General features: G+C 42.4%; 1 protein-coding gene across 1 annotated transcript; it reads left to right on the top strand.

The window, feature by feature from the left end:
• The first annotated feature begins 780 nt into the window (after nucleotides 1-780).
• On the top strand, nucleotides 781-24498 carry mical1 (microtubule associated monooxygenase, calponin and LIM domain containing 1). Its single transcript, XM_069141812.1, is given in 25 exon segments — nucleotides 781-941; nucleotides 1599-1680; nucleotides 5605-5895; nucleotides 7004-7211; nucleotides 7752-7877; nucleotides 8138-8233; nucleotides 8426-8581; nucleotides 10017-10117; nucleotides 10343-10600; nucleotides 11426-11541; nucleotides 12183-12309; nucleotides 12718-12796; nucleotides 13756-13903; nucleotides 14160-14350; nucleotides 15669-15775; nucleotides 16140-16202; nucleotides 16356-16593; nucleotides 17394-17461; nucleotides 18116-18875; nucleotides 19003-19145; nucleotides 19249-19362; nucleotides 20359-20452; nucleotides 21048-21141; nucleotides 21250-21323; nucleotides 23499-24498. Coding segments are annotated over 23 exon segments (3813 nt in total). The 5' UTR covers nucleotides 781-941; nucleotides 1599-1680; nucleotides 5605-5637; the 3' UTR covers nucleotides 23693-24498.
• Nucleotides 24499-27286: the final 2788 nt, after the last annotated feature.

The following is a 27286-nucleotide window of genomic DNA, read 5'->3' as shown; positions in this document are numbered from 1 at the left end:
GTAACAAACACAGAGGGGAAAGCCTCGCCATAACGTGTATATGATTGTATTCACAGCTAGATAACATTTTTATTGAAAATTATTTTTCATAATTATTTAGAATCACACCTTAAATTAGGTTATTATTCACTAAATACTTGTATTGTGTGCCGAAAGGTGGTAAATACTGTAAAGCAGTGTTGGAAGGACAACAAAGTAATTTGTAATAATGTGTTTTCTTTAAAAAAAAGAAATGGTAATATTTTGTATAAAAAGTCTTATTCTCTGGAGTAATAAAAGTATAGTGCACATTATTTCACGATGAAATTACAGTAGCAGAAAATGGAAATACTCAAGTGAAAATGAAAATATACCTGTAAACTGTGTTTAACAGTTATTGCTCCGTTTGGTGCTTAAATAATATACTTGACATCGTTTTATGACCTTTTTGTTACTTTTCTTTGCTCTACAAGAATTCATCATAACCAGGATTTTGGATTATTGACACATTTCAGACGACGTGACAATGTCTTTGTGTTATTATTATTTTTACAGCAATGTTTAAAAAATAATAATAATAAAAAATAAAAAAAAATTATATTTAAAGAGCAGGTGTGTCCATTAATATCATTAATATTCATTGTTCGGATACCCCCCCCCCCCTCCCTACCCCATGATGCCCTCAGGATAACAATACCGCCCCCCCCCCACACACACACACACACCTACTGGCTCGTCACGTGCCGTAGCGCTCGCGCACGCTGAGTCTGTAGGTTTCTACCAGAAGGTCCCGGAAGAGGCGCCAGCAGTGCACAATATTGGGCGCGAGGCGCAGGTGAGCCGTCTCGGGGATATTTACCTGGAAACAAAGGAAGAGGAAAACAAGAAGAAGCACAAACATATGGAAACGACACGCGGGAGCACAGTTTCACCGGAACCTGCTTTCCACTTCGTCCGTGCTGGTAATGCAACCCTAACTCCAGTGCTCGTGTTTGACTTGTCAGGAAAGATTTTTAGACTCTCGTGCCTTTTGTTTTTCTCAGCGCGTGGGGTCTCTCCTTTTGTCATGTTGGTGTTTCAAGTTTTGTCAAGAGGCTTTTTTTTTTTTTGTAGCTTCGTTATGTGGTGACATTGAGTTGATCACCTCCACTGTAAAAAAAAAAAAAAAAAAAAAAAAAAAAGACCTTGAATGAATGTTTTTTTTAATATATATATATATTATATCACACTGTGAGGCTGCATACAAAAAAAACACACAGCAGTACATACATATATACTGCATACATATATATATATGTATATATATGTACTGCTGTGTGTTTTTTTTGTATGCAGCCTCACAGTGTTCCTTTAAAACTGTCTGCCAGCTCCTGTTAACATGTTGTGCTTGTAATCTGCCTTTTGGCAAAGCAGATCAACGCCACACCTTCCTGTTCTTTCATCCGCTTCCCACCAACGAGAGCTCATAAAATGTACAAGGATATGTTTGCAAAAGGGTGCAAGGTTGTTTTGGTTTTTTTTTCTTTTCTTTCTTTGGGAGCCTGATAAGTTCAGGAAATGACATCTCTTTTTTTTTTTTTCTTTTCTCTCTCTATGTCCTTTTCCAAAAACCCTGCCAGGCTGGAGATCAGACTTTGATCCAGCGTCCAGATACACACGGATTTGCCAGACACTCTGCGCAGAGCTTACACATGTAATAAGGTGGGTCAATCCACTTCAATCCACTTCAATCCAATCCAATCCAAGCCAATCCAATCCAATCCGCTGGCTGCAAAAAAAAAAAATAAGGTCAATTCACATTTTAATCCTGGTAGTTTCTGTTTCATCCCATCTACAGCATTCCTGCTTAAACTTGTCTTATTACTTAATATGAGTCAGATGATGATGATGAGGAGGACAGTGTGTGTGTGTGTGTGTGTGTGTGTGTGTTGACCTTTGCCACAGATGACACTGTATTCAGCATGACCGTCCTCTTACCTAAATTGCCTTGCGTGTGTTTGTGCACGTCTTTTAAAAGCTGAAACAGGAAATGTAGCACAGAGTATTTAAACGGCAGCCTCCTCGAGAGTTAAGATAAAAAAGTCCTATCGTCTTGAGTTATTTTTAGTTTTTTGACGGCTCGTCTCGTCTTCACAGTCCACCTCGCGCTTCATTAGAGCGCCGTCTCGCTTTGTGGCCCGTTCAGAGACGTTCACCTTCAGTCTTAATATAAACATGAATCGTTTCAGACCAAAGGTATCTCTGCTTATCTGCATGTCAGGAGGCTCGTTTGTTCCCTTTGCTCTGCTCGTTGTCCACACGGCAATTAATGACTAGAGAAGGAAAAAGGCAGCGGGGATGGAAGTAAAGGATTCTTGGCTATAATTAACCTTCAAAAGAAATCTCAAGTTTTAATCGCCTCTGGCAGCTTTTCAGGAATATTGGCTGCATCAAAGCTGCATTATTTTCATTCTTTTCAATTTGAAGCCGCCGCGTAAAACCAGTGATTGAAGAGGCGTTTAGATCCTTTACTGAAGTATTAGCAGCAAAATACAGGTAAAGCATCAACTCGACTGATGTATAACATCATAATCAATGTGTGTCAGCATGTTTCTGTTTAGTACTTTATAACCAGTTTTACATCGACAGGGACAGCAGATAAATGAGAGATGATTAACCGGGAGAGAAGTCCTGATCCAACGAATCTATTTTCAGTTTCTAGACTTTCATTGGATCATTTGGACATTTATTGAAATGAAACCATGTGAGAAGTGTAGAGGGGGGGGGGGAAATGTTTTCTTGGAGCTGTTAAAATTGAACAAACATCTGAAATCTGACAAAACTCGGATGTTGAAAAGACGTCAAAACAGGTGGGAAAGCAACGGTTTAATATTTAACAGTGTGTTGTATTTTAACGGCATATTATCTCATCCGTTACTATCCAAAGCTTAAACGTACCTTTTTGGACAAATCTTGTAGTTAGGGAGGGGTTAAAGGTCACCTAAGTCAAGCTACTAAACATTTTGTCTCTTTTAATATTCATGATTTCTTATTTGTTTCCTTGTCGTGTGATATTTTGTTCTGGGATCATGTTACATGAGGATTTTACACTTCTAAAATTGAATGAACAAGCAATTGAAGCTTTCAGAGCAGAAAGTAGCATCTAACGGAAATACTGAAGTAAAGTGCCTCAAACATACATAAGTACTTTCCTGGAGAAAATGTTGTCGAGCCAAGTCGGTTTTTATTGAAATATAAATCGAACAAAAGTTGCACAGCATCAAAACACGAATGCGCAAACGCGCTCTGTTACTTTTCCGCCGATATCACGCAGGACGGCAAGAAACGGGAAGTGCGGTGATGGTTTATAGCTTCTTGTCATGTTTGTTCAAGAGGCTGCATCGTTGTGACATTCATTTTTTTTTTTTTTTTTCCACTAAACCGCTTCAGGCCAGCCAGAACGCAGGAACGCAGGACTTAAAACGCCGCTCGCAATCACGCTGACGTGCACGAGCAGGCCGAGTCCTGCACGCTGCAGCGGTTCTCTGGATGTAATTATATCCTCTGCGTCTCAGGTGGACTGCAGAGGCTGCAGAAGGAGCAGAAATGTTGTCATCAGGAAGTGATGATGCGTTGGCGGTCGTTACAGGAAACGTCAGCCTCCGCGAGACGTACCTCTCGCTTACGGCCGGATTGTGTGCGCGCTCGCCGGGGGGACTGTTGAAATGCGGCGAAAGCCGCTTTTTGCCGTTCGAGCGTGACGTTGACTTTCAGGATTAAACGTGCTGCGAACCGCCTTCGGTAAACGTTGACAATAAAAGGTCAGTCCAGAACCCAGTATTTCCAATAATGTCCACCATCTGCTGTTTTACAAAAAAACGTATGTTGTGTCTGGGGCAATTAAACACTGAAAATAAGTTATTCAAGATTTTGTTTTAACGCGTAGTTTAGAGCAGGAATCTCGACTAACTTTAGAGACAGAGCTGCTTTGAAAAAAATGAAAGTGACAAGAGAGCTGCTCATGGTTAGTAACATTTATTAACATAGCTGAGCTCCACCCAAACCAGCTGAGTAAGCTTCTTTTATGTGAGCGATAACAAATTGTTACGCAGCCAAGCGGCGACGTCACCCGTTGGTTTGTTGAACGGCCGTAACGAAGCCTTAAGTTCGGACTTTGTCCGGCGCCATCTTTGCTAGTTTGGAGCAGGAAGTGACCATATTTGGATGAGCTGGGGGCTGGGGGCGAGGGGCGAGCGGTGGATCTGACTCCATCTAATTGGAAACCTGGCGAAACTACGTCCCGACCGCCAATAGCCGTAACCTGACTGCACCAAGGACCTGTCAATCAAACAGACACGCCCCCCAAAAACACAGTTTTTCTAAGCTTATTTTATGATTATTGGCGTGTTTATTGTCAGATGGACCTCCAGATAACGGATAAGAAGGAGCGGCTTTAGCTAACCACACCGCGATAACTGGTGGAAAAAGTTTATTGACTTCGAATTTCATGAGAGAATTTGAATGGGAGTCTATGGAGGCTTTTAGGAGCCGACCTCTGGTGGCGCTCGGTGGTATTGCAGCTTTAAGTCACTTAGGCCTGGTTTTTTGAGACCTTAAAGCTACGTCCACTTTTATATACAGTCGTTGGTCTGACTACATTTCTTTTATTCAGCTACCATCCTCGGTCATTGTCAAATTCGTTGCGTACTTGCTAACATCCCTAATGTAACCAAACTTGACAGCAGCAAGGAAATATTGACAGCTGATTGGCCGAAAGAGGGATATCTGTGAATATGATTGGATAAGAAATGGAAACAGATTTACCAGGAGTCGCTTTAACGGATCAGTTGATTGACAGGAATGAATTTGTGAGTATTATAATGATCAGTTCATTTTAAAAGCAATTTCTTTCAAGACGGTTGTGAGAAAATGTGAGAGCGGATTTTTTATTTTTTTGGTCATATTTCGGTAAAATTAAAATGAAATGTGTCTGTTGGTCTACTAAAGCAAGAGATTTAATGAAGACGGTGATGTAAACCAGCATTAATCAATTAATTAATAATGAAAATAAATGTAAATTGCGTGATTCTTATTCATTTCAACCCAGAAACTTTGTAGTTTTTATTATTCCAGTCCGAACATGTGGAAAAACTTAAATCCTCCCCTCGTGTTTTCTTTTTTTTTTTGCCATATGTCTCCATTAAACTGCAGTCTCGTACCGAAACGAAGGATAGGCTGACGTCCTGAGGCGGCGTGTGAGGATGACACATCAGCTGTGGGTGGGCGGTTTAAAAAAAAAAGAAGAAGAATTTTTTTTTTTAAAAAGACAGACAGAGGCCAGATAGACGCCACATAAACCACGTAGAGGAAGTAAGTAGTGACTCAACCCACCAGGTGACACGAAGCCCTCGGCGTTTAAACACTCGGGACTATAATTAGGTCATCATGAGGAAGGGACTTCTCACCGCACAGTAGGTAGGAGATTTAAAGGACTTTGACCGCCTCTATAAATGCAAACACCAAAAGCAACGAGGACTTGGTAACCCTTTGATTCTTTACGGTAAACTCCCCCCGCACTTCCCCCCCCCCCCCCAACGGCTTCATTATTTCCAGGTCGGAAGTGCTAATAACCTCTCGCTTCCTCAGTTAACCGCCAGACCTCCCCGTCAGCCTCGAACCATGGCGAGCCAGGGGCCCGTCAACCCGTCCCACGCCACGTTCGACCTCTTCGTCCAGGCGCAGAGTTGCAGGGACGTGAAGACGCACTTCGCCGAGCTGTGCCGGCAGCTGGCCGTCGACCCCGAGGACTTCGGGGGCTTCTACGCCAAGTTAAAGGAGAGGCTGAACTACTGGAAGGCCAAAGCCCTGTGGGCCAAGCTGGACAAGAGGGCGTCTCACGCGGACTACCAGCAAGGAAAAGCCTGCACCAAAAACAAGGTACCGACAACCGGAGATGCTTTGATCGCGTCTGTTGTTCCCTTTCAAGTTTGTAATTCTCGTTGTTTCCACGATAATTAGATTTACTTTGCTTTCAGCCTTTGACTCAGTTGACGGTGTGAATCCGGTATCAAAATGATGGCTGTCAAGGAAACTCTATTGTTTAGTCCTGACATACTATGAGACTCATCTGATTCCCTGAATGGGGGGGAAAGTCCCATAAAGGACACCCCGACCCCAGGAACTACCTGTTCCTGCTACATGTTGATTATGTCTGTCTCTCTGTCTCTCGGTATTCAGCCAAGGACACCATGTGTTCCTTATAGTTGAGAGGCGTAGCAACCAGAGGGTTCACATTTGAGAATTAAAACTGAATCAAATTTGCTTTTTCCAGAGATTTGAATCAAGTCGCTCGATTTTTTTTTTTTTTTTTTGTAACTATTTATATTTTAATTTTAGTTTAAGGGTTTCTCATCCAGTAAATGGAGCGTACGGTGAGATTGTTTTCTCGGAAAGGAAAACGTTTTTTCTTTTCTTCGCCTGTTGAAGCTCTTTATTAAAGGGCCATTTTCACAAAGCTGGAGGGATGGATGGATGTAGTGGTCACGTTTATATAAAAAAAAAGAATAGTCAAAATCAAAGTATCAGAGGATCTTCAGTCGTGTTTCTTCATCGTGAATGAAACTGACCTTTTTCTGTGAAATCACTTTCATTCACTTCATTTTTGTTCAGCTGTGTAAATGATTTTATCGTTTAAAATGCACCGCATGATGTTTTTTTTTTCCTGCTGCTAAACAACCACACTATATCTATATCTATTATATTCTTATCATATTTAGATCTAATACATATCGGTACAAATTGACGGCAGCTGAAGTCTAAAAACCTTTGTTGTAGTTTTATAATTTAAGTCAAATCATTTATTTCTGCTGTAATAGTCGACTGTGACGAGACTGTGGATCCGTTTTGCTCGCTCCATCATGCAGAATTGTTTTGGGATGTTTGGAGTTGAATTAAAAAAAAATAATTTTTAAAAGTATTTTTTTTTTTATAGCAGCTCAAATCCATCACGTGGCTTTATACCGATTTGATGTGTACCCTCTCTCAGTGTCTGGTGTTGGGCGCCGGTCCGTGCGGGCTGAGGACGGCCATCGAGCTGTCCCTGCTGGGGGCTCGGGTGGTGGTGTTGGAGAAGAGAGACAGCTTCTCCAGGAACAACGTCCTCCACCTGTGGCCCTTCACCATCTCCGACCTCCGCGGGCTCGGGGCCAAAAAGTTCTACGGCAAATTCTGCACCGGCTCTCTGGATCACGTCAGTGAGTCGCGACGCTTATCACGAGAACGTGGAAACGCTTTGACTGAGAAATACAAAAAAATTAAATAAACTTAAATGCATTAACCGGAGCCTTTAGAGGACCACGTCAAACAGTACGGAGGTGATTTGTTGCATTTCATTAAGTTCCAGACAGACGTTTTCAACCGTTGAACTGAAATACGCTCGCTAATGGCCTCTCATAGGATTTGTCACATTTTATACGTGACCGGAATGAACAACTTGTTAAATAATTGATTGATGCTAATGGTTTTATCAAGTAAAATGGCTTCTCCGGATGCCAGATTTCCTGCTTTCGTCTAATTTATATATTTATATATTTGAATTCATCCTGCCAAAACCAAACAAAATGTAACGCATTTTAATAACTCAAAAAAAGAATTGACCTATTAATAATGAACGTAAATGATCTTCAGTTTCTAACCCCGCCTCCCGTTAACTTTATGTTTGCGTGACTGACTCGCATGCGTGACACAAACACGCAAACACATTTCCAACGACACGCATGCACGTGTGCTTTCAGGCATCCGTCAGCTGCAGTTGGTTCTGCTGAAAGTGTGTCTTCTCCTCGGGGTGGAGGTTCACACCGGAGTGGAGTTCCAGGGTCTGATCGAGCCCTCGGGAGAAAACGGTACTCGCATTTAATGAGGTAGGGGTGGGGGGGGTGGGGGGGGGGGGGGTGACGGTTGTCTCGTTGCCGGGGAGAAACTTGCACACATTTTCAACATGCTGTGATTGTCATTTTGGAAAACCCCAAGTGTCGGGTTTCTTTGCAACAAAGGTTTTTTTTTCCTGCAGAACGTCACCTCGATGTTGACGGTCTGACCCCAAGGGGACAAAATTCTGGGACGCAAAGCCCAGTTGAACGTGAATGCCACTTCTTTAGCCTGATGTCTTTTGGTTTGTTAGGTTGGACGGCCAAGCTGCAGCCTCGGTCTCATCCCGCCGCGAACTTCCAGTTCGACGTCTTCATCTCGGCCGGAGGAGGCAGGTTCGTCCCCGACGGTGAGACGAACGCTCGAATCGCTGTCGCAATAAGAGGGCGCGACCCGATTTTGCGAGTTACTGGTAGTCTCTGAACAAAAACGTATCCAGCAGTTTTTTTTTTGTTGTAAAAACAGTGAACTGCCATCAACCCAGTTTCCTCTTTTTCTTTCTTTTTTTTTCTTTCTTTTTTTTTTTTTTTTCTTCTTACAGGCTTTAAGCACAAGGAGCTGAGAGGAAAACTGGCTATCGGCATCACGGCCAACTTCATCAACGGAAACACAGCAGCTGAGGTCGAAGCGGCAGAGATCAGCGGTGTAGCCCGCATCTATAACCAGAAGTTCTTCCAGGACCTGCTCACTGAGAAGGGTTAGGAGTCCATGTGACGCTTCTGTCGCGTTCAACTGCACGGAAGAGGACATCGCATTACAGCGGAGCAGCTGTCTGCTCTCTATTTTAGTCTTAACGTTTAAAAATTAAAGTGCACAAAAAAAAAAAAAAAAAGGAAGTCGGGTTGCATCAGATTAACTCGTTTTTCTCAGTTTGCACAACGTGAGATTGTGAATTATGAAGTGGAGTCCCTGAATCGTAACGTTTGTCTAATAACAACACGAGCGTTTGGTTTTTTTTCCTCCTCCCCTTTCGCTGAACTAAAACCCTCAAGGCATGAAATGAATGTTTCGCACTTGTCGGGCTCAGTGTGAAGTGTGGACGGAGGTGTTAAGCTGCGCTCCGATCATCAGTTTATTTCCCGTCGCCGTTAACTGTGGTGAAATCCGCCCTTCCTCTCTGACCCGCTCGGCACCTATTGTACTTTCATTTTGATGCAACTTGACAGGAGTTAGACTCATGACCTTTACAGTTGTGTCTTCTGATCACACCCGTTCATTTTTTTATTTTTAGATTCTTTATTTAGAGTCACATAACTACTCCATTTTTCAGTCATCATCACTTTTTTTTCTTTTTTTTTTTAACTATTTACAGTGAAATAAGAACTAAAATGCAACATGGGTTGTTTTTTTTTAAGGAAGAGAAGATAAATATATACACTAATATTCATGTATACACATATATTCATGCATTCTTACAGGTACATACTTGTGCTTTCACACATGAAAGCTTTTTGAGGAAATATATACTTTCTACTTCTCCCATATTTCCTTGAATTTGTTTTTCTTGAAGCCTCGGGGAGAAAATGATTTTCCATTGCAAAAACCTTTCATAAATATTATCACACCAATCTTCCATAGATGGAAGCGTCCAGGCTCAAAAACCATCGCCTTGTAATGGTCTTTCTGGCAGCTACACTGTGTATACCAAATAAATATTTAGTTTGAACATTTGGTAATAACGTAAGAGAAAAATTAATATTTACTAAAAGATCTGTATCACCTAATGCACCTCACTGTGCATATACATACGCTCATATCACCACACACACACACACACACACAACTCCCCTCCCTGATCCTTATTTATTTATTATTATTTTTTTACATCTAGATTTTTTAATTTATTTTTTAAGCTATGAACTGTTGGTGTAGGGCGACAATCACAGAGCAGAGACACGCAGCTTCATGGCCGGAGACATCTGCAAAGAAACTACGCAAGCGAGGGGAAACTGTCGGGAGAAGCAACAAACGATAAGCAGCTGTAAAAAAATAGAAAAAGAAAGACAGTTGGGAAAATTGTGAATTTGACTTTTCTTTCTTTTTTTCTAATTTGCATTCGGAAAAAGTCAAACTGTCCTAATGGCCTCTCTCTCTCCCTCTCCCTCTCTCTCTCTCTCCATTTCCCATTCCAGGTATCGATCTGGAGAATATTGTCTACTACAAAGACGACACCCACTACTTTGTCATGACTGCCAAGAAGAAGAGCTTACTGAAGAAGGGGGTCATTAAACAGGTGAGAACAACACATCCGTTGCCGAGGAAAACTGTGATTCCTCCTGGCACCGGCTGAAGAAACAAAAAGAAGCAAACCGAGATGGATGAAAAGAGCCGTGCAGGTGCAGCAGTGCGAGGAGACAAAGCTGTCAATCGTCTCGTCTCTTTTTTTTCCCTCTTCAGCCTCCCTTTTTGTGCTTATGCAGCAAAAACCGAGTATCAGACCCGTTCTCTGTCTCTGCAGGACCACGGCGATGCGGAGCAGCTGCTGGCTGCCGCCAACGTGGACCACGAGGCCTTGTGCCGCTACGCCCACGACGCCGCCTCCTTCTCCACCGGCGGCAAACTGCCCGACCTCCAGTTCGCCCGGAACCACGCCGGCCAGCCGGACGTGGCCGCGTTCGACTTCACCTGCATGCACCGGGCGGAGAACGCCTCGCTGGTCCGGGAGAGGCGGGGGAAGAAGTTGTTGCTGGGTCTTGTTGGCGACTGCCTGGTGGAGGTAATTTTGGTTTTATACATACTTACTTTCCCGGCCCCCCAGAGGACGTATCCGTCACTTTGCGGCATTACGAGCAGGTTAAACGTTCACTTACTCGATGAACTATCTCAAGATATTCAAACAAAATGTTGCGCACGCATAAAATTTTACCCAGACAGTGAAATAAGTAAAGATTTTTTTTTTCTATTAATTGGGAAAGTTACCATCGAGTAACGACTCACTTCCTGGTTGAGTGTTTACCGAGATCTCAAAACCTCCCTCTTGTCTTTGTGTGACAGTCCTTGATTGACAGGCCTTGAACTGTATATTCTCACTCTGAGGTCAGAACGTTTGAACTTCCCCAGTTGCTCATGAACGCACCACAGCTGCACTGTAAAATTAACTTTTTTTTTATTTTTTTATTTTTTTGAGTGAAATGTCTTAAAATTTTCTTAATAAATTCACATCAAATTTAGCCAATACATTTTATTTAAAAATGTTACGTCATGTCATATTTTGTTCCCAAAAAAAACCCACAAAAAAACTGAGCAAATTTCCTTCAGCTTTAGCTTTGTTTGGTGTTTAATGCTGCTTAGCTCGTCTTAAACTGACTTTGTCTTTTTAGCATTTTAGCACGTCAGCTCAAAGCTAATGAAAGATAGTAGATTTCTGCAGATTCGTAGTCACGATGACACCAAAACGTTTTTTTTTTTCTAAACGAGTATGGCTTTCTATATACGTTTTTGTTTTTTTTTATGAGCGAAACATGCTTCTGAATGTGACAATCACCGCTAACCGCCAGATTATGACATTTAAAATGACTTCCTCGTGCGTCGTTCTCCGCAGCCTTTCTGGCCTCTGGGTACGGGAATAGCTCGCGGGTTCCTCGCCTCTATGGACACGGCGTGGATGGTGAGGAGTTGGGGCATGGGCGTCTCGCATCTCAAGGTCCTGGCGGAGCGGTAAGCTGCTTTGCTCGCATCCAGCAAAAAAAAAAAAAAAAAAAAAAAAAAAAACTACAGCTTGTATTATTAGTGTAATAGTTGGTCTCAGGAAAACTGAAATGAGAATTTAAATGCTTTAAAAACAACATTTGATGGATGGATATATTGCTGGAACTCATCAGCATGCCTGCGGGTCTCATTATCAGCAGGAGCACCACCCATCCCGCGATAATTACCGTGACGGATCGTTGTTTTGATTGCATAAGCATAAGAAATTATTGCAGCGTGATTCCTCCGTGTGACGGGAATAAAACGAGCTTTCTGGCGTTTGACGGGAAGTCGAGATTTACCCGCCGATTCAATCTTCATTTATTTAATTTCTCTCTTCTGAATGAGAGATGAGCGAACTGACCGACTGAGGTTCTGTTGCATAATTTTTAATGGAGGATGAAATTTTTTATTAATCTATCAGGAGGTTTTTCCAGCCTGTTCTTTGATTTCCAGTCCACGAGGATAGTTTTCTTGCCGATTTTAGTTTCGGGCCGCGAGGAGTTTCCTGCTGTTTGTTTTTGTTCGGTTTGATTGTCGAGAGGTCTCCTAGGAAACGGAGTGAGGGCGATGATGGGATTTGATCCGATCTGCTTTTAACTTCTCCGCAGAGAGAGCATGTACCAGCTCCTGTCCCAAACCACGCCGGAGAACACCAGCAAAAACTACGCCGGCTACAGCATCGACCCCAAAACGCGGTACCAGAGAGTGAACCTGTCCTCCATCCAGCCCAACCAGGTCCGGGGCGCCGTTACCCTCCGTTTACCCAACACGCATCGAGTCTCTTTAACCGTCACGCATGTCGGGTCGAAGCAGTGAAGCAGCGTTAACCAGTGGGAATAAATACTCTACTGAAAAACACGTTGACATCAAGATGGAAACTGTTCATATTTATAAGTTGTGAGCCCTAAATAGTGATTTCTCCTCAATATGATAACAATATTGTTCTTGAATGGCTAATAGTAAAAAAAAAAAAAAACTGCTTTGATTACATTAAACATGACCTTTGTATGATCTCTGTGGGCTGAACTCTGTTTTAACGGTTGATTTATTTAGTTATCTTTGAATATATACATATAAACATATATATATATATATATATATATATATATATATATAGACTAATCTCCCCGTCACTCTTCGTAGGTGCAGCACCTGTACGACGTCGATAAGCCCCACGCGTCGAGCAGGAAGCAGAAGGACCACTGGTCTCACATGCGTCAAGGTCAGCAGCTCCTCCGCAACCGTGTTTGGTATCATCTTAAACTTCCACTTTCACAGCGTTGTTCAGCGGAAAACCGGGGAGAACCGCTTTCGTGGCCCGACAGCAGCTGCGGGTTGAACGCGGGTCAGCTGTTTACGTGTGACGCGATCCAACACAATCTGGTGTTTACATGCGCCGACGCATTCATTAGACATCTGCGGCTTCCAGTGGAAAAAAATGAACCGTCGTCTGGTTGTGTGTCAGATTAAAAAAAAAAAAAAAGGACATTTCAATCCATTTTTTTGTGTTTAATGCTACTTGGTAAATGATAAAAGTCAGACGGTTCAACGTTCGACCCGTTTGACTGCTAACAAGATGAGATTTCCTCTCAAAAATGTTTGCTCAAAGAACCAGAAATATTTCTGCAGATTCTTCTGCGGTCGAGGTGACAATGAAATTAAGACAGTTTGGAAGTTTTTGAAGTTCTAATGTAGATTTTTCTTTAAAAAAAATAAATGGATAAAAAGCTTCAATATCAGTTTTTATGGAAGTTGAAAATATGCTCCATGAGTGGACGTCTGTAGATGCTGTTTTTAACGAAGCAGCGAACACAAGGAGGCTTTTTGTTCTTGTTTTTTAGTGACGATAGTGTGCGATCATAAATGAGAATATCTTAAAGTTTCATATCAGCTGTGGTCCAGTTCAGCTCAGAAGCTGCCGGTTCTTTTTAGGTCGACACGGAGCCGACATAACAGCCAGAAATGAATCGGCTTCATTGTTTTGATCGGTTTATGAATCGTGAATCTTCTTGACTGAGGTGTTTCTACGCAGCGTTTTTATTCCGTTTTGAGCTTTTTAAACCGATTTAAAAAAAACAACAACAAAAAAAAACTTTTCCCAATTTGCATATCAGATGTTGTTGTTATGTGAAATTACTCAACGGTTGTTTTTTTGGGGTTTTTTTTTGGGGCGTTTCTCAGATTCGGTCCGTGGTTTCGAAGAGTTGCTGAAGTGGTGTCAGAAACACACGGCGGGTTACGAGAACGTGAACGTGAAGGATTTCACCCAGTCCTGGACGTCCGGCCTGGCTCTGTGCGCTCTGATCCACCGCTTCAGGCCTCAGCTCATGTGAGTCTCTCAGGGTTTTTTTTTTGGGGTTTTTTTTGTTTTTTTTTAATATCATCTGACATTAACGATTCACTGCAGGATGCCGTGTAACGACGTAGTGGATAAAAACAATTTTTAAAAAAAACGTGTTCGTTTGACCCAGTTATAAAATCCATTATGAAACCAAACAGGAAGGAAAAAAATTAATTAAAAAAAAAAGCTGATGATATTAGCTGTGAAAATGCTTTTTTTTTTTTTTTTTTTTTTTCTGTCAAAGTGACATGTCTGCTCTGGAGGAGTCCGGTAGCGTTCACAACAACCAGCTGGCCTTCGGCATCCTGGAGAAGGAGCTGGGCATCCCGCCGGTCATGTCTCCCGGCGACCTCGCCAACAGGGGCCAGATAGACAAGTTGTCCATGGTCCTCTACCTCACCCAGATCCAGGACGCGTTCACTGTGCAGGCAAAAGGTAAAAGTTTGATGTTTTTATGGGTAAAACAAAACAAAACAAAAAGTCACACAAGGTCAAATTTAACCCCCCCCCCCCAAAAAAAAAAATCACACTGAACGTTTTCATCATTTGTCATTATAGTGGGTTTTATTTTTTTTGGTTTCTTTTTAATCTGATTATATTTCCTAAGATATCTATTAGCAGCATTAATGTTACATAACCCGGTTGCTTAGACAACTGCAAGGCATTAGCATCACCTCAAAAAAAAAAAAAAAAAAAAAAAAAGGGTCAGGTTTCCTCCCACTGGAAGACGCTCGAGGAGGCGATGGGATCCGCCGCTGTCTCTTTAAGAGCCCGTTACCCACAATTCATTGGGCCTTAAGTGGCAAAGTGCTGCGCTCAGAGCCAGCCTCTACTGGTTGTGCTGCTCTCTTGCGCTGAGCCAGCCCAGCAGCAGCAGCAGCGGCAGCGGCGACGGCAGCAGCAGCAAACGGCGAGCAGCCGGGTTGTCGGGGGGGTCTGACGGGAGCTGCAGGGGAGCAGCTGTTCCTGCACCGACGGAGGATTTGGCTTTTTTTTTTTTTTTTTTTTTTTTTTTTTTTTTTTTTTCCCCTTCTCCGAGTAGAGGTATTTCTTTTTCCAACCCCCAACCACCCTCCATAGTTTTTTTTTATTTTTTTATTTTATTTTTTATTTTAGCATGAGGAGGAGTTCATGCAGTGTAAAAAAAAAAAAAAAAATTAAAAAAAAAAAAAAAAAAAAAAATGTGAGAGCCCAGCGGTCGGGGAGGCGGTTGAATGGAGCTGAAAAGTGGGTGTGATGAACGCTCCGGCCGTGTGTGTGTGTGTGTGTGTGTGTGTGTGTGTGTGTGTGTGTGTGTGTGTGAGAGATGCTGTGCCGCTCTCTCTCTGCTCCGGGATCCGTCGACTTGATGCGAAAGGCAGGAGGGAGCTGTCAATCTCCGGGTAACCTCATCTGAATGATGAAAGGGAAGTGGGAGTGCAAAAAAAAAGGAAGCGCTGAGGAGTTTTTCATATTAAGACAAGTTAAAATTAAAACCGCTGCTGCTGCGATGCTACAGGAAAAAAAAAAAAAAAATCCATGTGCAAAAAGGAGATTGTTTATGTGTCAGATGGAAAATGCAAGATAATAGGTTGAAGATTATGAAAAACAAAACAAAGGTGCAATAAAGCAGCTTTGGGAAGAGCTGCAAGTAGGTCAACCAGAACATGCAGGTGTCTGTAGATTAGCAATCTTGTCTGACAGTGAGGAAAAACTGATTTGTGTGTGTGTGTGTGTCCACATTTTTTTTTTTTTTTTTTCCTGCTGGCAACAGAACCTGCAGCCTTCCTGCCGTCGTCCAAGCCTCTGACTCTCTCCCAGACACAGTCAGCTGTCCTCTTCCTGAACAAGCTGAAGCACAACTCTCTGCAAAGACGCAAGGTACGCCCACCGCGCCCGCCACTTCACTGTTTACACAGCAAGGAAGAAGCGTTTGATAAGGGAGGTATTTTAAAACGCGCCGGCTGGTTGGCTGGAGTTCACTCTGGCGGCGGCGTTGGGGAGGAGGTGGGGGGGGTTGGGGGGGGTTTGAGGTCTGTGTTTTCCCATGTTATTTATCTGACTCACTTGTTTTGTCTGGTGCTCCTTCTCTGTCACGGCTACACGTTAGATGTTATTTCAAAGGAGTGAGGAGAGGAGGGGAGGAGGGGGGTTGACACTTTATTATGGTGATTGTTTTTTTTAAGATCAGGTTTTGTAAGCACGGGTTCCTGTGATGTTTTTTTTTTTTCTTACATCCCCGCAGGAGAAGCTGACAGCTGAGAAACGAGGCGCAGAAATAGAGCCGAGGATGGGAGATGAGGACAGTGTGAGTTTTCATGCGGCCGATCGCGCTCTAATTCTTCATCACTTATCAATTCAGATTAAAAAAAAAAAAAAAAAGATAAATAAATAAATAAAAAGTCATCAGTTGCCTCGTCCACGCTGACTCCGCCTCCCGACCCTTTTCCCCTCAAATCAGACGCCGGTGTCTCCCGCGTCGCCCGAACTCGGCCCCGCGCCTCCTCTCGCTCCCGAGCCCGGCGCTGCCGTCGCCGCGGCGACGACGACCAGCGAGGAGTGCTACTTCTGCGGTCAGAGGGTTTACGCGCTGGAGCGCATCAGCGCCGAGGGGAAGTTCTTCCATCGCAGCTGCTTCACCTGCCAGCGGTGCGGCATCACGCTCCGACACGGAGGATACACCTTCGACCAGAACACGGGTGAGCAAAATTATTATTCTAATTAGTATTATTATTTATTCTAATTTGGTGAATTTAGTACAACGCAAACATGCAGTTATAACTAAAAGAAAGGAGGGAAAAGAAGTAACTAATTTGACTGAATTTAAGTCAATAAGTAATGACAAACAGGTGGGTAAATTAAAATAAATCGAACTGATAATATAATAATAATAATAATAAAGAAAATTGGCTTTTCTAGTCATGACAGAGGAAACGGGGCAAAGACTGGTGATAATAATACCGATAATAGGAATTAACAGTGATGACGAAAAAAGGAAAAATTATATTAAAATAAATAAAAATAAAATAAAATTGGAGTATTGACCTAAATATTTGCAGTGTGTGTGTGGGGGGAGAGGTCAGATGGAGGGCAGGAATTGTTAAGGGGATGTATTTAATTAAAAATAATAATAAAGCTTTATGTACAAAAAAAGAAAAGCAAATTTTCTTCAGCAGCCTCTTTGTTTGTTTGATGTTGTATTATTGAGTATAAAGTTGTATTTCTGGTTTCAACAGCCTGTAGTAAAACCAGGATAAGGTTTTCCTTCTTTAAGTGAATGCCGCTTATTTATTTATTTATTTGTCACAATTAATAATTTGTGCCTGGATGCCCTTTTTAAATGAGGTCTCAGTCATGACTGAAAGATGATTAATAATGTAAGAAAAACAGCAGGTTTTTTTTTTTTTTTTTTTTTCTTCATCCTTAAGCACGTCAACATTCATTTGTCAACTCCTGTTATTGTCTTTGTTTTTTTTTTAACCCCCGACGTTCCCCACAGGGAGATTTTACTGCGAGCTGCACGGCGACGAGCTGCAGCTGGCGAGCGGTGCCGAGGCATCTTGCGAGGTGGGTCACTGAACCGAACAGATGCAAGACTCCATGTTGGATCCTCGTAAACGTTACACAATCTTCTGTTGCATCATCGGTGGCAGCGGCGCTGACTCGATCGACAGCAACACATCTAACGGGCCCGATTTGCTAAGATCTCAAAAATGAAAAGGGCGTTTATTCTGAAAGTTTGGCGGGCGGGACGTAGTATCGTTGGGTTTCCAAATATGGTCACTTCCTGCTGTTCACAAACAAGAATATAACAACAAGAAAGACTGTTTGGGAGATTATCTGCGAGATCCAGATCAGTCGATGAGATTCAGAGAACATGGCGAGATGTTAGGCGAAAAATAAAATAAAAATTGCCATATGATGATGAGAATATTAATATATGTATAATGATAATTTCCCCTCCCAGAATTTTGCAGGTTCAAGTAGAAACTTGCATGTGGATTCAGCCAAACGCATGAAATGGACACGGTGTGTTAAATGTCACATTTTAAAGACGCAGTCGTCGCCGCACGTCGTTAGTCGATCAGCCTGGACGTTTTTTTGTTGGTGTTTTCGCTCTTTCACACACAAACCTTTCAATCAGGCCTTAAAGGTCTGTTTTAACGTGTGTATGTAGTCTGTGGATTTCCATATAAAATCAATACATTTTTCTCTCCTTAGGTCAGCAGAGGAAACGACCAAGAAGCCAACGAGGAGAACGGACTTTCCAGCGAGGACTACACGCTGTCTCCGTCCGACGAGGAGCTCGAGCAGACGCTGGACGGTCCGTCGTCTCACGAACGCGACCGGCTTTTACACGAATCCAAAGAGGAGCCCGAGGAGCAGCGAGCCTCCCAAACTCCCTCAGATCCTCCGGCTGAAAGCGCGGCGGCGGCGGCACCACCCGCCAAGGAGGGGGCGGGTCCCGTCCCAAAGCCGCGCCTCTCTCAGCAGACCACGCCCACCTCTCAGCCCTCCCCTCCGGTAGCAAAACCGCGCACGCTCCACCTGTCCAACCCGTCCGCTCCGGAGGGGTGTAAAGACGTCTCCAAACCGGGACCGGACTCCCGTCCCAAACAGTCGCTGCGGAAGCTCCAGTTAACCGACGAGGAGAAAAACCAGCTGGTGAACCTGCAGAGTTTGAGCGCCGACTCGGACTCGGAGACCCACGGCGGCTCCTCCTCCTGCTCCTCTTCCTCCGCCAACGCCGGCGGCCCCTCCAGGCCGGAGGGGCTGGACGGGCAGGAGGAGGAGGGCTACTGGAGCGGCAGCACCGCCAGCTACTTCCGGGAGAAGAGGAACCGGCGCTGCTTCAGGAGGAAAGAGATGCCGAGCGGGCAGACCCGGGTGCGATCCAAGTTCTCGCCCTGGAACCTGTCGTCCCCGAGGATCAGCAGAGACGCCCGGCTCAGCGTCCTCGTTAATCATCCGGGGAGAGTCGGTGAGCTGAAGCTCTCTTTGATCCTGGATGAAGGAGGAAAAAAAAAAAAAAGGGTTGCAGGCAGGGGAAAAGTGTTTCCTGAGTTTATCATTATACAATTTTTTTTTTCTTTCTCTTCGTGCCCCAGAAACAACTTTCAGACACGTCCACAGCGCCTCGGAGGAGGGAGTCGACGGGGACGACGACGACGACGAGGAAGACGAGGAAGACGAGGAAGACGAGGAAGACGAGATGTTCGAACAGGACGACGGCGACTTGTTTGACGAGAAAGTGAGATGATGTTGTTGTTTTTTTTAATTTCACACGATCGACTGGCCGCTACGTTTTCAGCAGCGCGCTCACGACGACGACGACGTCGTCTCTTTACCTTCAGTTTCAGACGGCGCCGTCGGACCCCGCCGAGGTGGAGAGGGTGGAGTTGATGAAGATGAGGACGCTGAAGCGAAGAGCCAAGATGAGCGAACTGCAGCGACTGCGCAAAGCTCAGGTCGGTGTTTCAAAACTCCTCATTTTACTGGTCAGCAGCTTCTCCAACTTAAAGAAACGGTGAACTGAATTAATTGTTTTAATTTGAATTTTCTTTGGTTTTCAAGGATATCTGTTCATCATTTATAGTTATTATCCAGATTAAGATTTAAAATTTGCAACTACGTTCCAAACACCCGGGAATTTGACGCCAAAACAGCAAGACGAGATGGTGTTGCGTCGCCATAGCAACAACTCCCCGTTCTACTATTTTAACCGCTCGGTTTTCAGGCCGTCTCGTAGCTGATAATAAGATTCGTAGCATTTTTAAAAACGCGACTGAGGATAGTGAACCGTGAGTTGCTTGCAACAGCTGCATGTTTGTGAGAAAATGTTTGATAAAATGTTAAAAACAAGAAGAATTTGGAGCTGCACAGAATAATCAGGCGTATTAAAGTTTTAAGGAGGTTTTTATTGTCATCCCAGACATCAAAGGAATGAAATTCAGTTCCTAAGTTCCAGTTTAGCACAATAATATTTTTTTAAAAAAGAACAATAAGAACAAAAAAATTTATAGCAATTTACTGCATTGTTTTTTAATTAATTAATAATTTAATTAATAATTATTATTATAATATAATTATATAATATATACATAATATATATATAATTATTATAATAATTATTATTATTAATAATAATTTTTAGCTAATTAATGACGGATTATTTTCAGATGGACCTCCAGGAAACGAATCTGGAAGAGTGAATGCAGCGAATGACATACAGGAAACTTTATTGACTGAGAATTTCATGAGAGAAGTTGAATGGGCGTCTATGGACCTGGAGGCTTTTTGGAGCCGACCTCTAGTGGCACTCGGCGGTATTACAGCTTAAGGCGCTTCAGCGTGTCGGTCTCTTTTTTTCGGAGCCCGAAGCTACGTCCAACTTTTATATACAGTCTGTGGTTAGATTTCATTATCGTGATTTCAAATTTTAATGTTTTTATCCAACTTTTCAGTCCATCCAGAGACGACTGGAGGAGATCGAGGTGACCTTCAAGGACCTGGAGGACAAAGGCGTGGTGCTGGAGCGAACGCTGCGAGGAGAGGCCGGTAAGAACCGAACGTCAACGTCACGCCTGGTGTTTCTTAAAGCTCATTGTTCTCAGTTTTCTGAAGTTTTGTTTTTTTATGGAAAACTTCCTTATTCTTTATGACTAGACTCATTTCAACTGATTTTCACAGAAAGTTTCTGCTTCCATGTGAATAAAAAGTTGTTTCCTGCTCAAAGAAGACGCGATTAAAGTCGTTTACAGTAAACAAAGTCTTTAATCTCCCTGTAAAAGAAAATTAAGAGGAACATCCACAAAAATATCCTTTTTATTTATTTAAAAAAAAAAAAAAACATTTTTACATGCACGTAAACGCACCAGTTTGTCTTTTAGACCAGAAAAATAGGAAATCAAATGTTTATTAACGAGAATAAACGCTTTAATTCCGTAAGTCGGCTGAATTCATGGACAGCAGCTTTCTAGGATTCACCAGACACTCACTCACGTGGATGTCGTGTCAGATGCAGTAAATAAATCTTCTTCCCCACCACTTTATTTAGACTTTCCAACATGTCATCCTCTTTTACTCCCCCCCTCCCCCCGTCACATACGAGACACCCTAACGCTTCCTTTTTTGTTTTGTTTCCGTCCTGCAGGCAGCAGCGGTTCTCCCGACGCCATCGAGCACTGGATCCAGCTCGTCCACGAGAAGAACGCGCTGGTTACCGAGGAGTCCGACCTCATGGTGGCGTAAGTGTGACAAACCCATCCCCCCCCCAGTCAAACGTCCTCGTGACGGCCAGCGAGCTACGGTCGCTGTCAACGTGACTCGGCTGATGTTTTGTTCTCTTCTCTCAGGTTTCGACAGCTGGAGCTGGAAGACAAGCAGAGCACGCTGGAGTTGGAGCTCCGGAAGTTCATGGAGCTGAACGGTGGGTAACGGCGAGGTTTGGACGTGGTTTAAACGGATCGAGCCGACCTACAAAACGAGCGCCGGTTGTGTCGAACCGAAGGCGAGCTCGGGGCCTTCGTTTGCTCCACTAATGAGATCATCGATGCCTTTTTTTCTTTTCTTTGTTGTCACCCTAATTCTGCATTCAGTACGTTTTCTGCAATTTGTTTTTCTTTTTTTTTACATCGGCCCCAGTTGTCCTTTTGTTTATGGAAGTAACCAAATTTGATATCATTTTATTCGCCGGCCGTGTTTTGCAGCGTCGATGTCGTCGCGCTAACGACCTCCCTCGAATCCATTTCACAGTGAATTTGATTCATCTTTATTTACTGAATCGGACAAATCTTCTGCTCAATCCAGGCAAAGTCACAAGACAACGTTGTTTAGAAGAAGAAACGGAAGCAGAGGAACAACACGAGTTTCCAAATGACTCTAAATCAGCATCTATTTTTTCCTCTGAGAGCTTCTTTGACAAAACAAAAGTGTCATGTTTCTTCACATAGCTGAGCTCCACCCAAACCAGCTGAATAAGCTTCTTTTATGTGGCCAGTAACAAACTGATACTCGGCACCCAAGCGGCAACCAGCGGTGACGTCACCCGTCGGTTTGTTGAACGGCCGTCATGAAGCCTCCAGTTCTTCGCCAGCTCGGAGCAGGTTTAGAGCAGGAAGTGACCATATTTGGACGAATTTCTTTTCCATTTTCGAGCTTTAGAAAGAGAAGTCGCCGACTTCTAAGTATTAAAACTAAACAAGAATTCCATTCTGTCGTCATCGGTTGCACCAAAACATTTCAACAAGACATTTCCTTTAACATAGATAATCTTAACTCATCGTAATGAGGACAACACAGAAGAAAATGGGATTTCTACTCAACTTAAATTCACGCAGCCTGTTTTCCTCCCGGATGTTTTTCTATCTGCCAACTTCAAAGTTCAGAGGAAGGATTCCTGGGACAAAATTATCCTCGATTTGACTACATGTTTTGTCATTTTAACAAGATCCCTTGACCATTTCGTGTTCAAATGTTTCAACTTTCGTCTAGTTGTGTTCATGCCGCATGATGAAATGATTTATTATATATTTTGTAGTTCAGCTTCCTCAAAAAAAAACCACACGAAGCTCCTGCAGCCTTTGGAGACTTGAGCAGTTTTTAGTGCTTCTCTGAGTAATCCATCCCTGAAACGACGGCGCTGTACGTTGGAAGCGTTCGTCGCCGCTCTGCTGATTTCTTTTGTCCAAAAAGAGACTCGACTTTGAAGCCATTTTAATCCACATTTTACTGCGCAAGAAAACATTTTAATGTCGAGTTCGTCAAATCCAGTGAATAATTTCCAAATTTAAAATGTCCTCCGTGTGACAATTTTTGTTTAAACAGGGATTTTTTATTTTTTTTTGCCTAATTGAATTCAATCCGTCTGCTATTACATTAAAATATATTAGATTTGGATGAAATGTATTTTTCCACATAAAAAGGACTGAATTTTTGTCTTTCTGTTAAATTGAATTTGCTCTGCGAATTCTTTGTGGCCAGTATAAAAACGATCGAGTACTAAGGCAGACGTTAACATGACTATAAATGTGAACTTTCTCCTTTTTCAAATGTTCAAAAAGTAGAGTTAAACCTTCGGGAGTCTTTTGGAGACTCGCTGACGGGAGTTTTTGATGCGGTGAAGGAGATGAATTCCCGACGAGTAAAAACAAACAATACTGGGAAACTTTCCCACCAGGACTCGTCTGAAAAGCAAACGAGCACCTTTCGTACACGAGGGGCAAATCTGGAGTGCTAAAATATATTAATATATTCAATAAAACAAAAAATAAGAATGCTGATGAAGAGGGAGATCAACCAATCACATGACCTCACTTAAAAAAAACAACAACAACAAGTGGGCGGAGCTTCCAAGCTTCATGTAACTTTTTTTTTCTGGAATTTCTTTTAATGTTTTTCGTTCTTTGTTGTTTTCAGTTGTTTTTTTTCTGTGTGTCAAAGGCACATTAGAAGAAAAAGAAAAAGGCTTCATATCTGCAAAAACAAATCTTGTACAAGACGGTCGGTTTGTCTTGAGTCTAAAATGTAGACTCGACACGCTGTGTGTATACAGGTATATATGATTTGACGTGTACATGCGTGTTTTGTTTTTTTTATCTGACAGACAAGACCACGGAGCAGCAGGCCGAGGAGGAGCGCGTCCTGCAGCAGATGATCGAGGTGGTGGACATGAGGGACTCTCTGGTGTCCTTCCTGGATGAGAAGAGGCTGAAGGAGATGAGCGAGGAGCAGGAGGCCTTCTCCATCATGGAGGCCAAGCGTCACTCCAAGGCGGGATCTCAGGTTCACTGGGCGTAAGGCTTTAAAAAAACAAAACAAAAAACTTGCTTCTTCTTTTTTTTTTTAAGACATTCAGAAAACCTGGAAACTTTTTTTTTTTGCAAAAGCCAAAGGCGATACGGCCTCGTTGTGGAAAGGTGACGCACCTCCGGCGGGTTTCAGGAGACCGGATGTTGGATATCGGCCTCTAGAGGGCGACATAAGCCCCGGAGGCCTTTGACTCGAGCCTCGGCCCGCAACGTGACCGCACGTGAAAAACTATCTTTGGCGTGTGCTGCGCTTTTATCGAACGGGCCGCCACACTACAGATGATCGGCGTCGGGACTCGGCCCCGGTTTAGTGTCGGAAAGTCGGGATTTTAAAATCACGGCGCCGGGACACCCGCTCGGGTTCGGAGCTTTAGCGATAGATCTTAGCCTGGAAAAACAACGCGACGGACGTGTTTCCGGGAAATAGTTTGATGTTGATTTTACTTGTGTCATCATGGGTACACGCATAATACGCATATCTATCTTTAGTATTTGTATACTGAGTATAAATATGACCAGAGGTTTAAAAAAAAAAAAAAAAAAAAAGGAATTTAAACTATTAGAATGATTAATCATTTTATCATTTCTCAACGTTATTAAATTTTTGTAGCACTTCCCGCTGGTCACCGCGTCCTCTCCTGATCGCACGTTAATCTCGGGGGCGGATCGTTCGGTCCTCTCGGATCAAAGAGTTAACTGTTTTCACTGATGGCCTTTTCGACAGCCGGCTGCTCCGTTTTTTTTTATTATTGTTTTTTTTTAATGCGGTGGTGTATCATGATCACGTGATTGGGGGGGGGGGTGTTGGGGGGGGGGGGGGTCAAAATAGACTGGTTTCATCTATTTATCATCTGCAGGTGTTCCCCATTCATGTTTTGGCTGAATGGACGCAAACCAGACAAAGAGCAGTTTGTCGTTAGTCGAAAAAAAGAAAGGAAGCCTTATATATTCATTGTCCTGCTGCCATTTTTTGTGCCACCTGGACGCCACTTCACAGTATATCAAATAAAGATCATGCACTTTGATGTTTGTGGGAGTTGTAGTTTCTCTGAGGAGCTGCTGTAAATACTGGTAGTTATATAAAACAGAAGAGCATGCTGCTGTTCTGGCGTCTGACCTCTGGGGGGCGTACTCTGCCGCTACATTGAAAGTAAACTGTGTGAAACACCCGGGAGGGAGGAGGGAGGGGGTGGGGACGTCTCAGATTATCAGAGGTGGAGGAAGTGTCGAGCTCCTCTACTGAAGAAAAAGTGGAAATCATAAAATGTTTGTTAATAAGCAATTTGATTCGCTGTTTCTGTTCATTTTAATAACAGGTGCCAATAATCAACATAGAAACTGTACTATGGAGGGCTAACTGTCCACTCGTATGCCATTAAATCACAGAAAAGGAATGAGATGATGTCATTAAAGAGTCCAAAAAAAAAAAGAAGCTTAAACAACACCTGAGTGTCGACGTGAGCCGTCAGTCTTGGTAGGAAAAGAATTTCACGTTGAAGAATCACATTTCATGTCAAGCAGCCACATTTAAAGAGGAAATCCTGGAGAATATGAAATTACATGGAGCCTGTCGGCACCGACGAAGCAGCCAAATAGAAAAGTGTTTCAGGGATTTTTAACCCCGGAAACGGGACAAATATTTTACATATATGAATATTTCTCAGACCTCATAATCTAATATGAAGACGGATGCAGGAGGACAGATGTTCTGAATTTAAGCATGAAGGTGAATAACTTCAGCCCTGTCTTATACATAAGACATGTATATATATATATATATATATATATATATATATATATATATATATATATATATATATATATGTGTGTGTATGTATATATGTGTATGTATATATATGTGTATATATATACACGTGTATGTATGTGTATATATACGTGTATATATATGTAAATATATGTATATATATGTAAATATATATATATATGTATACATATATATATATATGTATATATATATATATAGAATAAACTATTCGATAATTACTTTCTGTAACCTTGGTTACGTTCAGATGTCGCACGCCGGTCGGTAGTTTCATGAGCTCTAATTTGACTTTAATCTCGGGTTATGTGAGCAACAAACGCGTTTAGCAGCGACCGAAGCGACTTGCGTAACAGCGAAAGCACCAAAATAACCTTTTTTGTTTGTTTTTGTTTTAACGGGACTGAAATCCAGATTATTTATACTGGATTGTTTCTCTGAAGATGATGACAAGTGTCTCCTGTGACTCCTCTTCAGGTGCGAGAAGTTTCACTTTTCCACCGACGGACCGGATTATATAAAACAAGCGAGCAGCTGCTTCTTCCGATTAGTTTAATCCCGTCGACTGCAACGGATCCTAAACCGCCGTCGCTTGATGAGTTGATCGATGTCTGCGGACGTGACGTGGCACGATGACGAGCAGCGACTTCATTATCGCGATTTAAAAAAAGGCCCAAAAAGTAGTTCAAAATATGCAGAAGTAAAAAAGTCTCCCATTTTATTATGTGATAAACTAATGTGCATTTTAATTTTGTGTTTGGCGGAGAGGTTGTTGTTGTTGTTTTTTTACCCCATTTTAAATTTTGGTTCCCTACAAATCTTATAATAGAAATAATGTCACCCAGTTTTTAATTGAAATCAGCTTTGTGTAAAATTATATTTCATAAATTTCTCATTCTATTTGTCTTAAAACTGTCTTGTTGCACCAGAATTAAAACCGCGATCTTTTTCCTAAACCTAACCACGTTTTTTTTGTTTTTTTGTTTTTTGCCGACCACATAAGACGCTGTACTTTTCTTGCCGAGCGTGACGGACACAGTGACCTCTAGTGGCGTCCTGTGTGTATTTCATACATCAGCGTGATACCGATTCATCGTATTTCTAGTGTTTTGTCAGTATTGAACTTTACTACCACCTACTGGATAACAAGATGTATTGCATTTTAGTAGACTAAATGCAATCTCGCAATGTTAATGAAAGTGAAAAATAATTTGTTCAAATGATTCGGATCCGCTCCAAAATTTCATGGTTTCTTTCTCGGTAGACGGGTGAACAACAGGCCGAGTTTCGTGGCCGGTATTCGTTTTTCCATCATCTTTTGCCGACCAACGCTGGAACACAGCACCAAAAAAATATAAACTCGTTGGTAGAAGTAAAAAAAACAGCCCGTTTGTGTTTGGCCTAAAAAAAAGAAAAGTCTGAAATTTCACATTTGAAATCTGTCAAATTCCGTAAACAGTTTTGAGTTTAAGGGGCAAAAATATCAGGAGATATCGCCGAGATTGAACTGAACTGAAGACACCTTCAACACCACAGAAACAGATATTGAGCCCTTTTATTCAGCCGCTGTTAAATGTACAAAAGCCGGAGAATCCCCGCGGTTCAAAATATCGAATGATTTTTTGTTTTTGTTTTTTTGTTCATTATAATTCTACATTTTGCAATAATTTGTACGATTCCTTGAGCAGTTATTTCCACTTTCTTAATCACAGTAACTCCGACCTGTTTGACATCCGTCAAACCTTTTCTTATAACAGCTGCCGTTTCCTGGAACTCTGATCTCTTCTGATTGAAAACACGTTG

Source organism: Embiotoca jacksoni, unplaced genomic scaffold (genome assembly GCF_022577435.1).
Source record: "Embiotoca jacksoni isolate LCO1_2020_lvr unplaced genomic scaffold, fEmbJac1.0.p SCAF_91, whole genome shotgun sequence".
NCBI lineage: Eukaryota > Metazoa > Chordata > Actinopteri > Embiotocidae > Embiotoca > Embiotoca jacksoni.
Note: the sequence above shows the minus strand (reverse complement) of the source record. Positions and strands in the feature narration are given on the sequence as shown.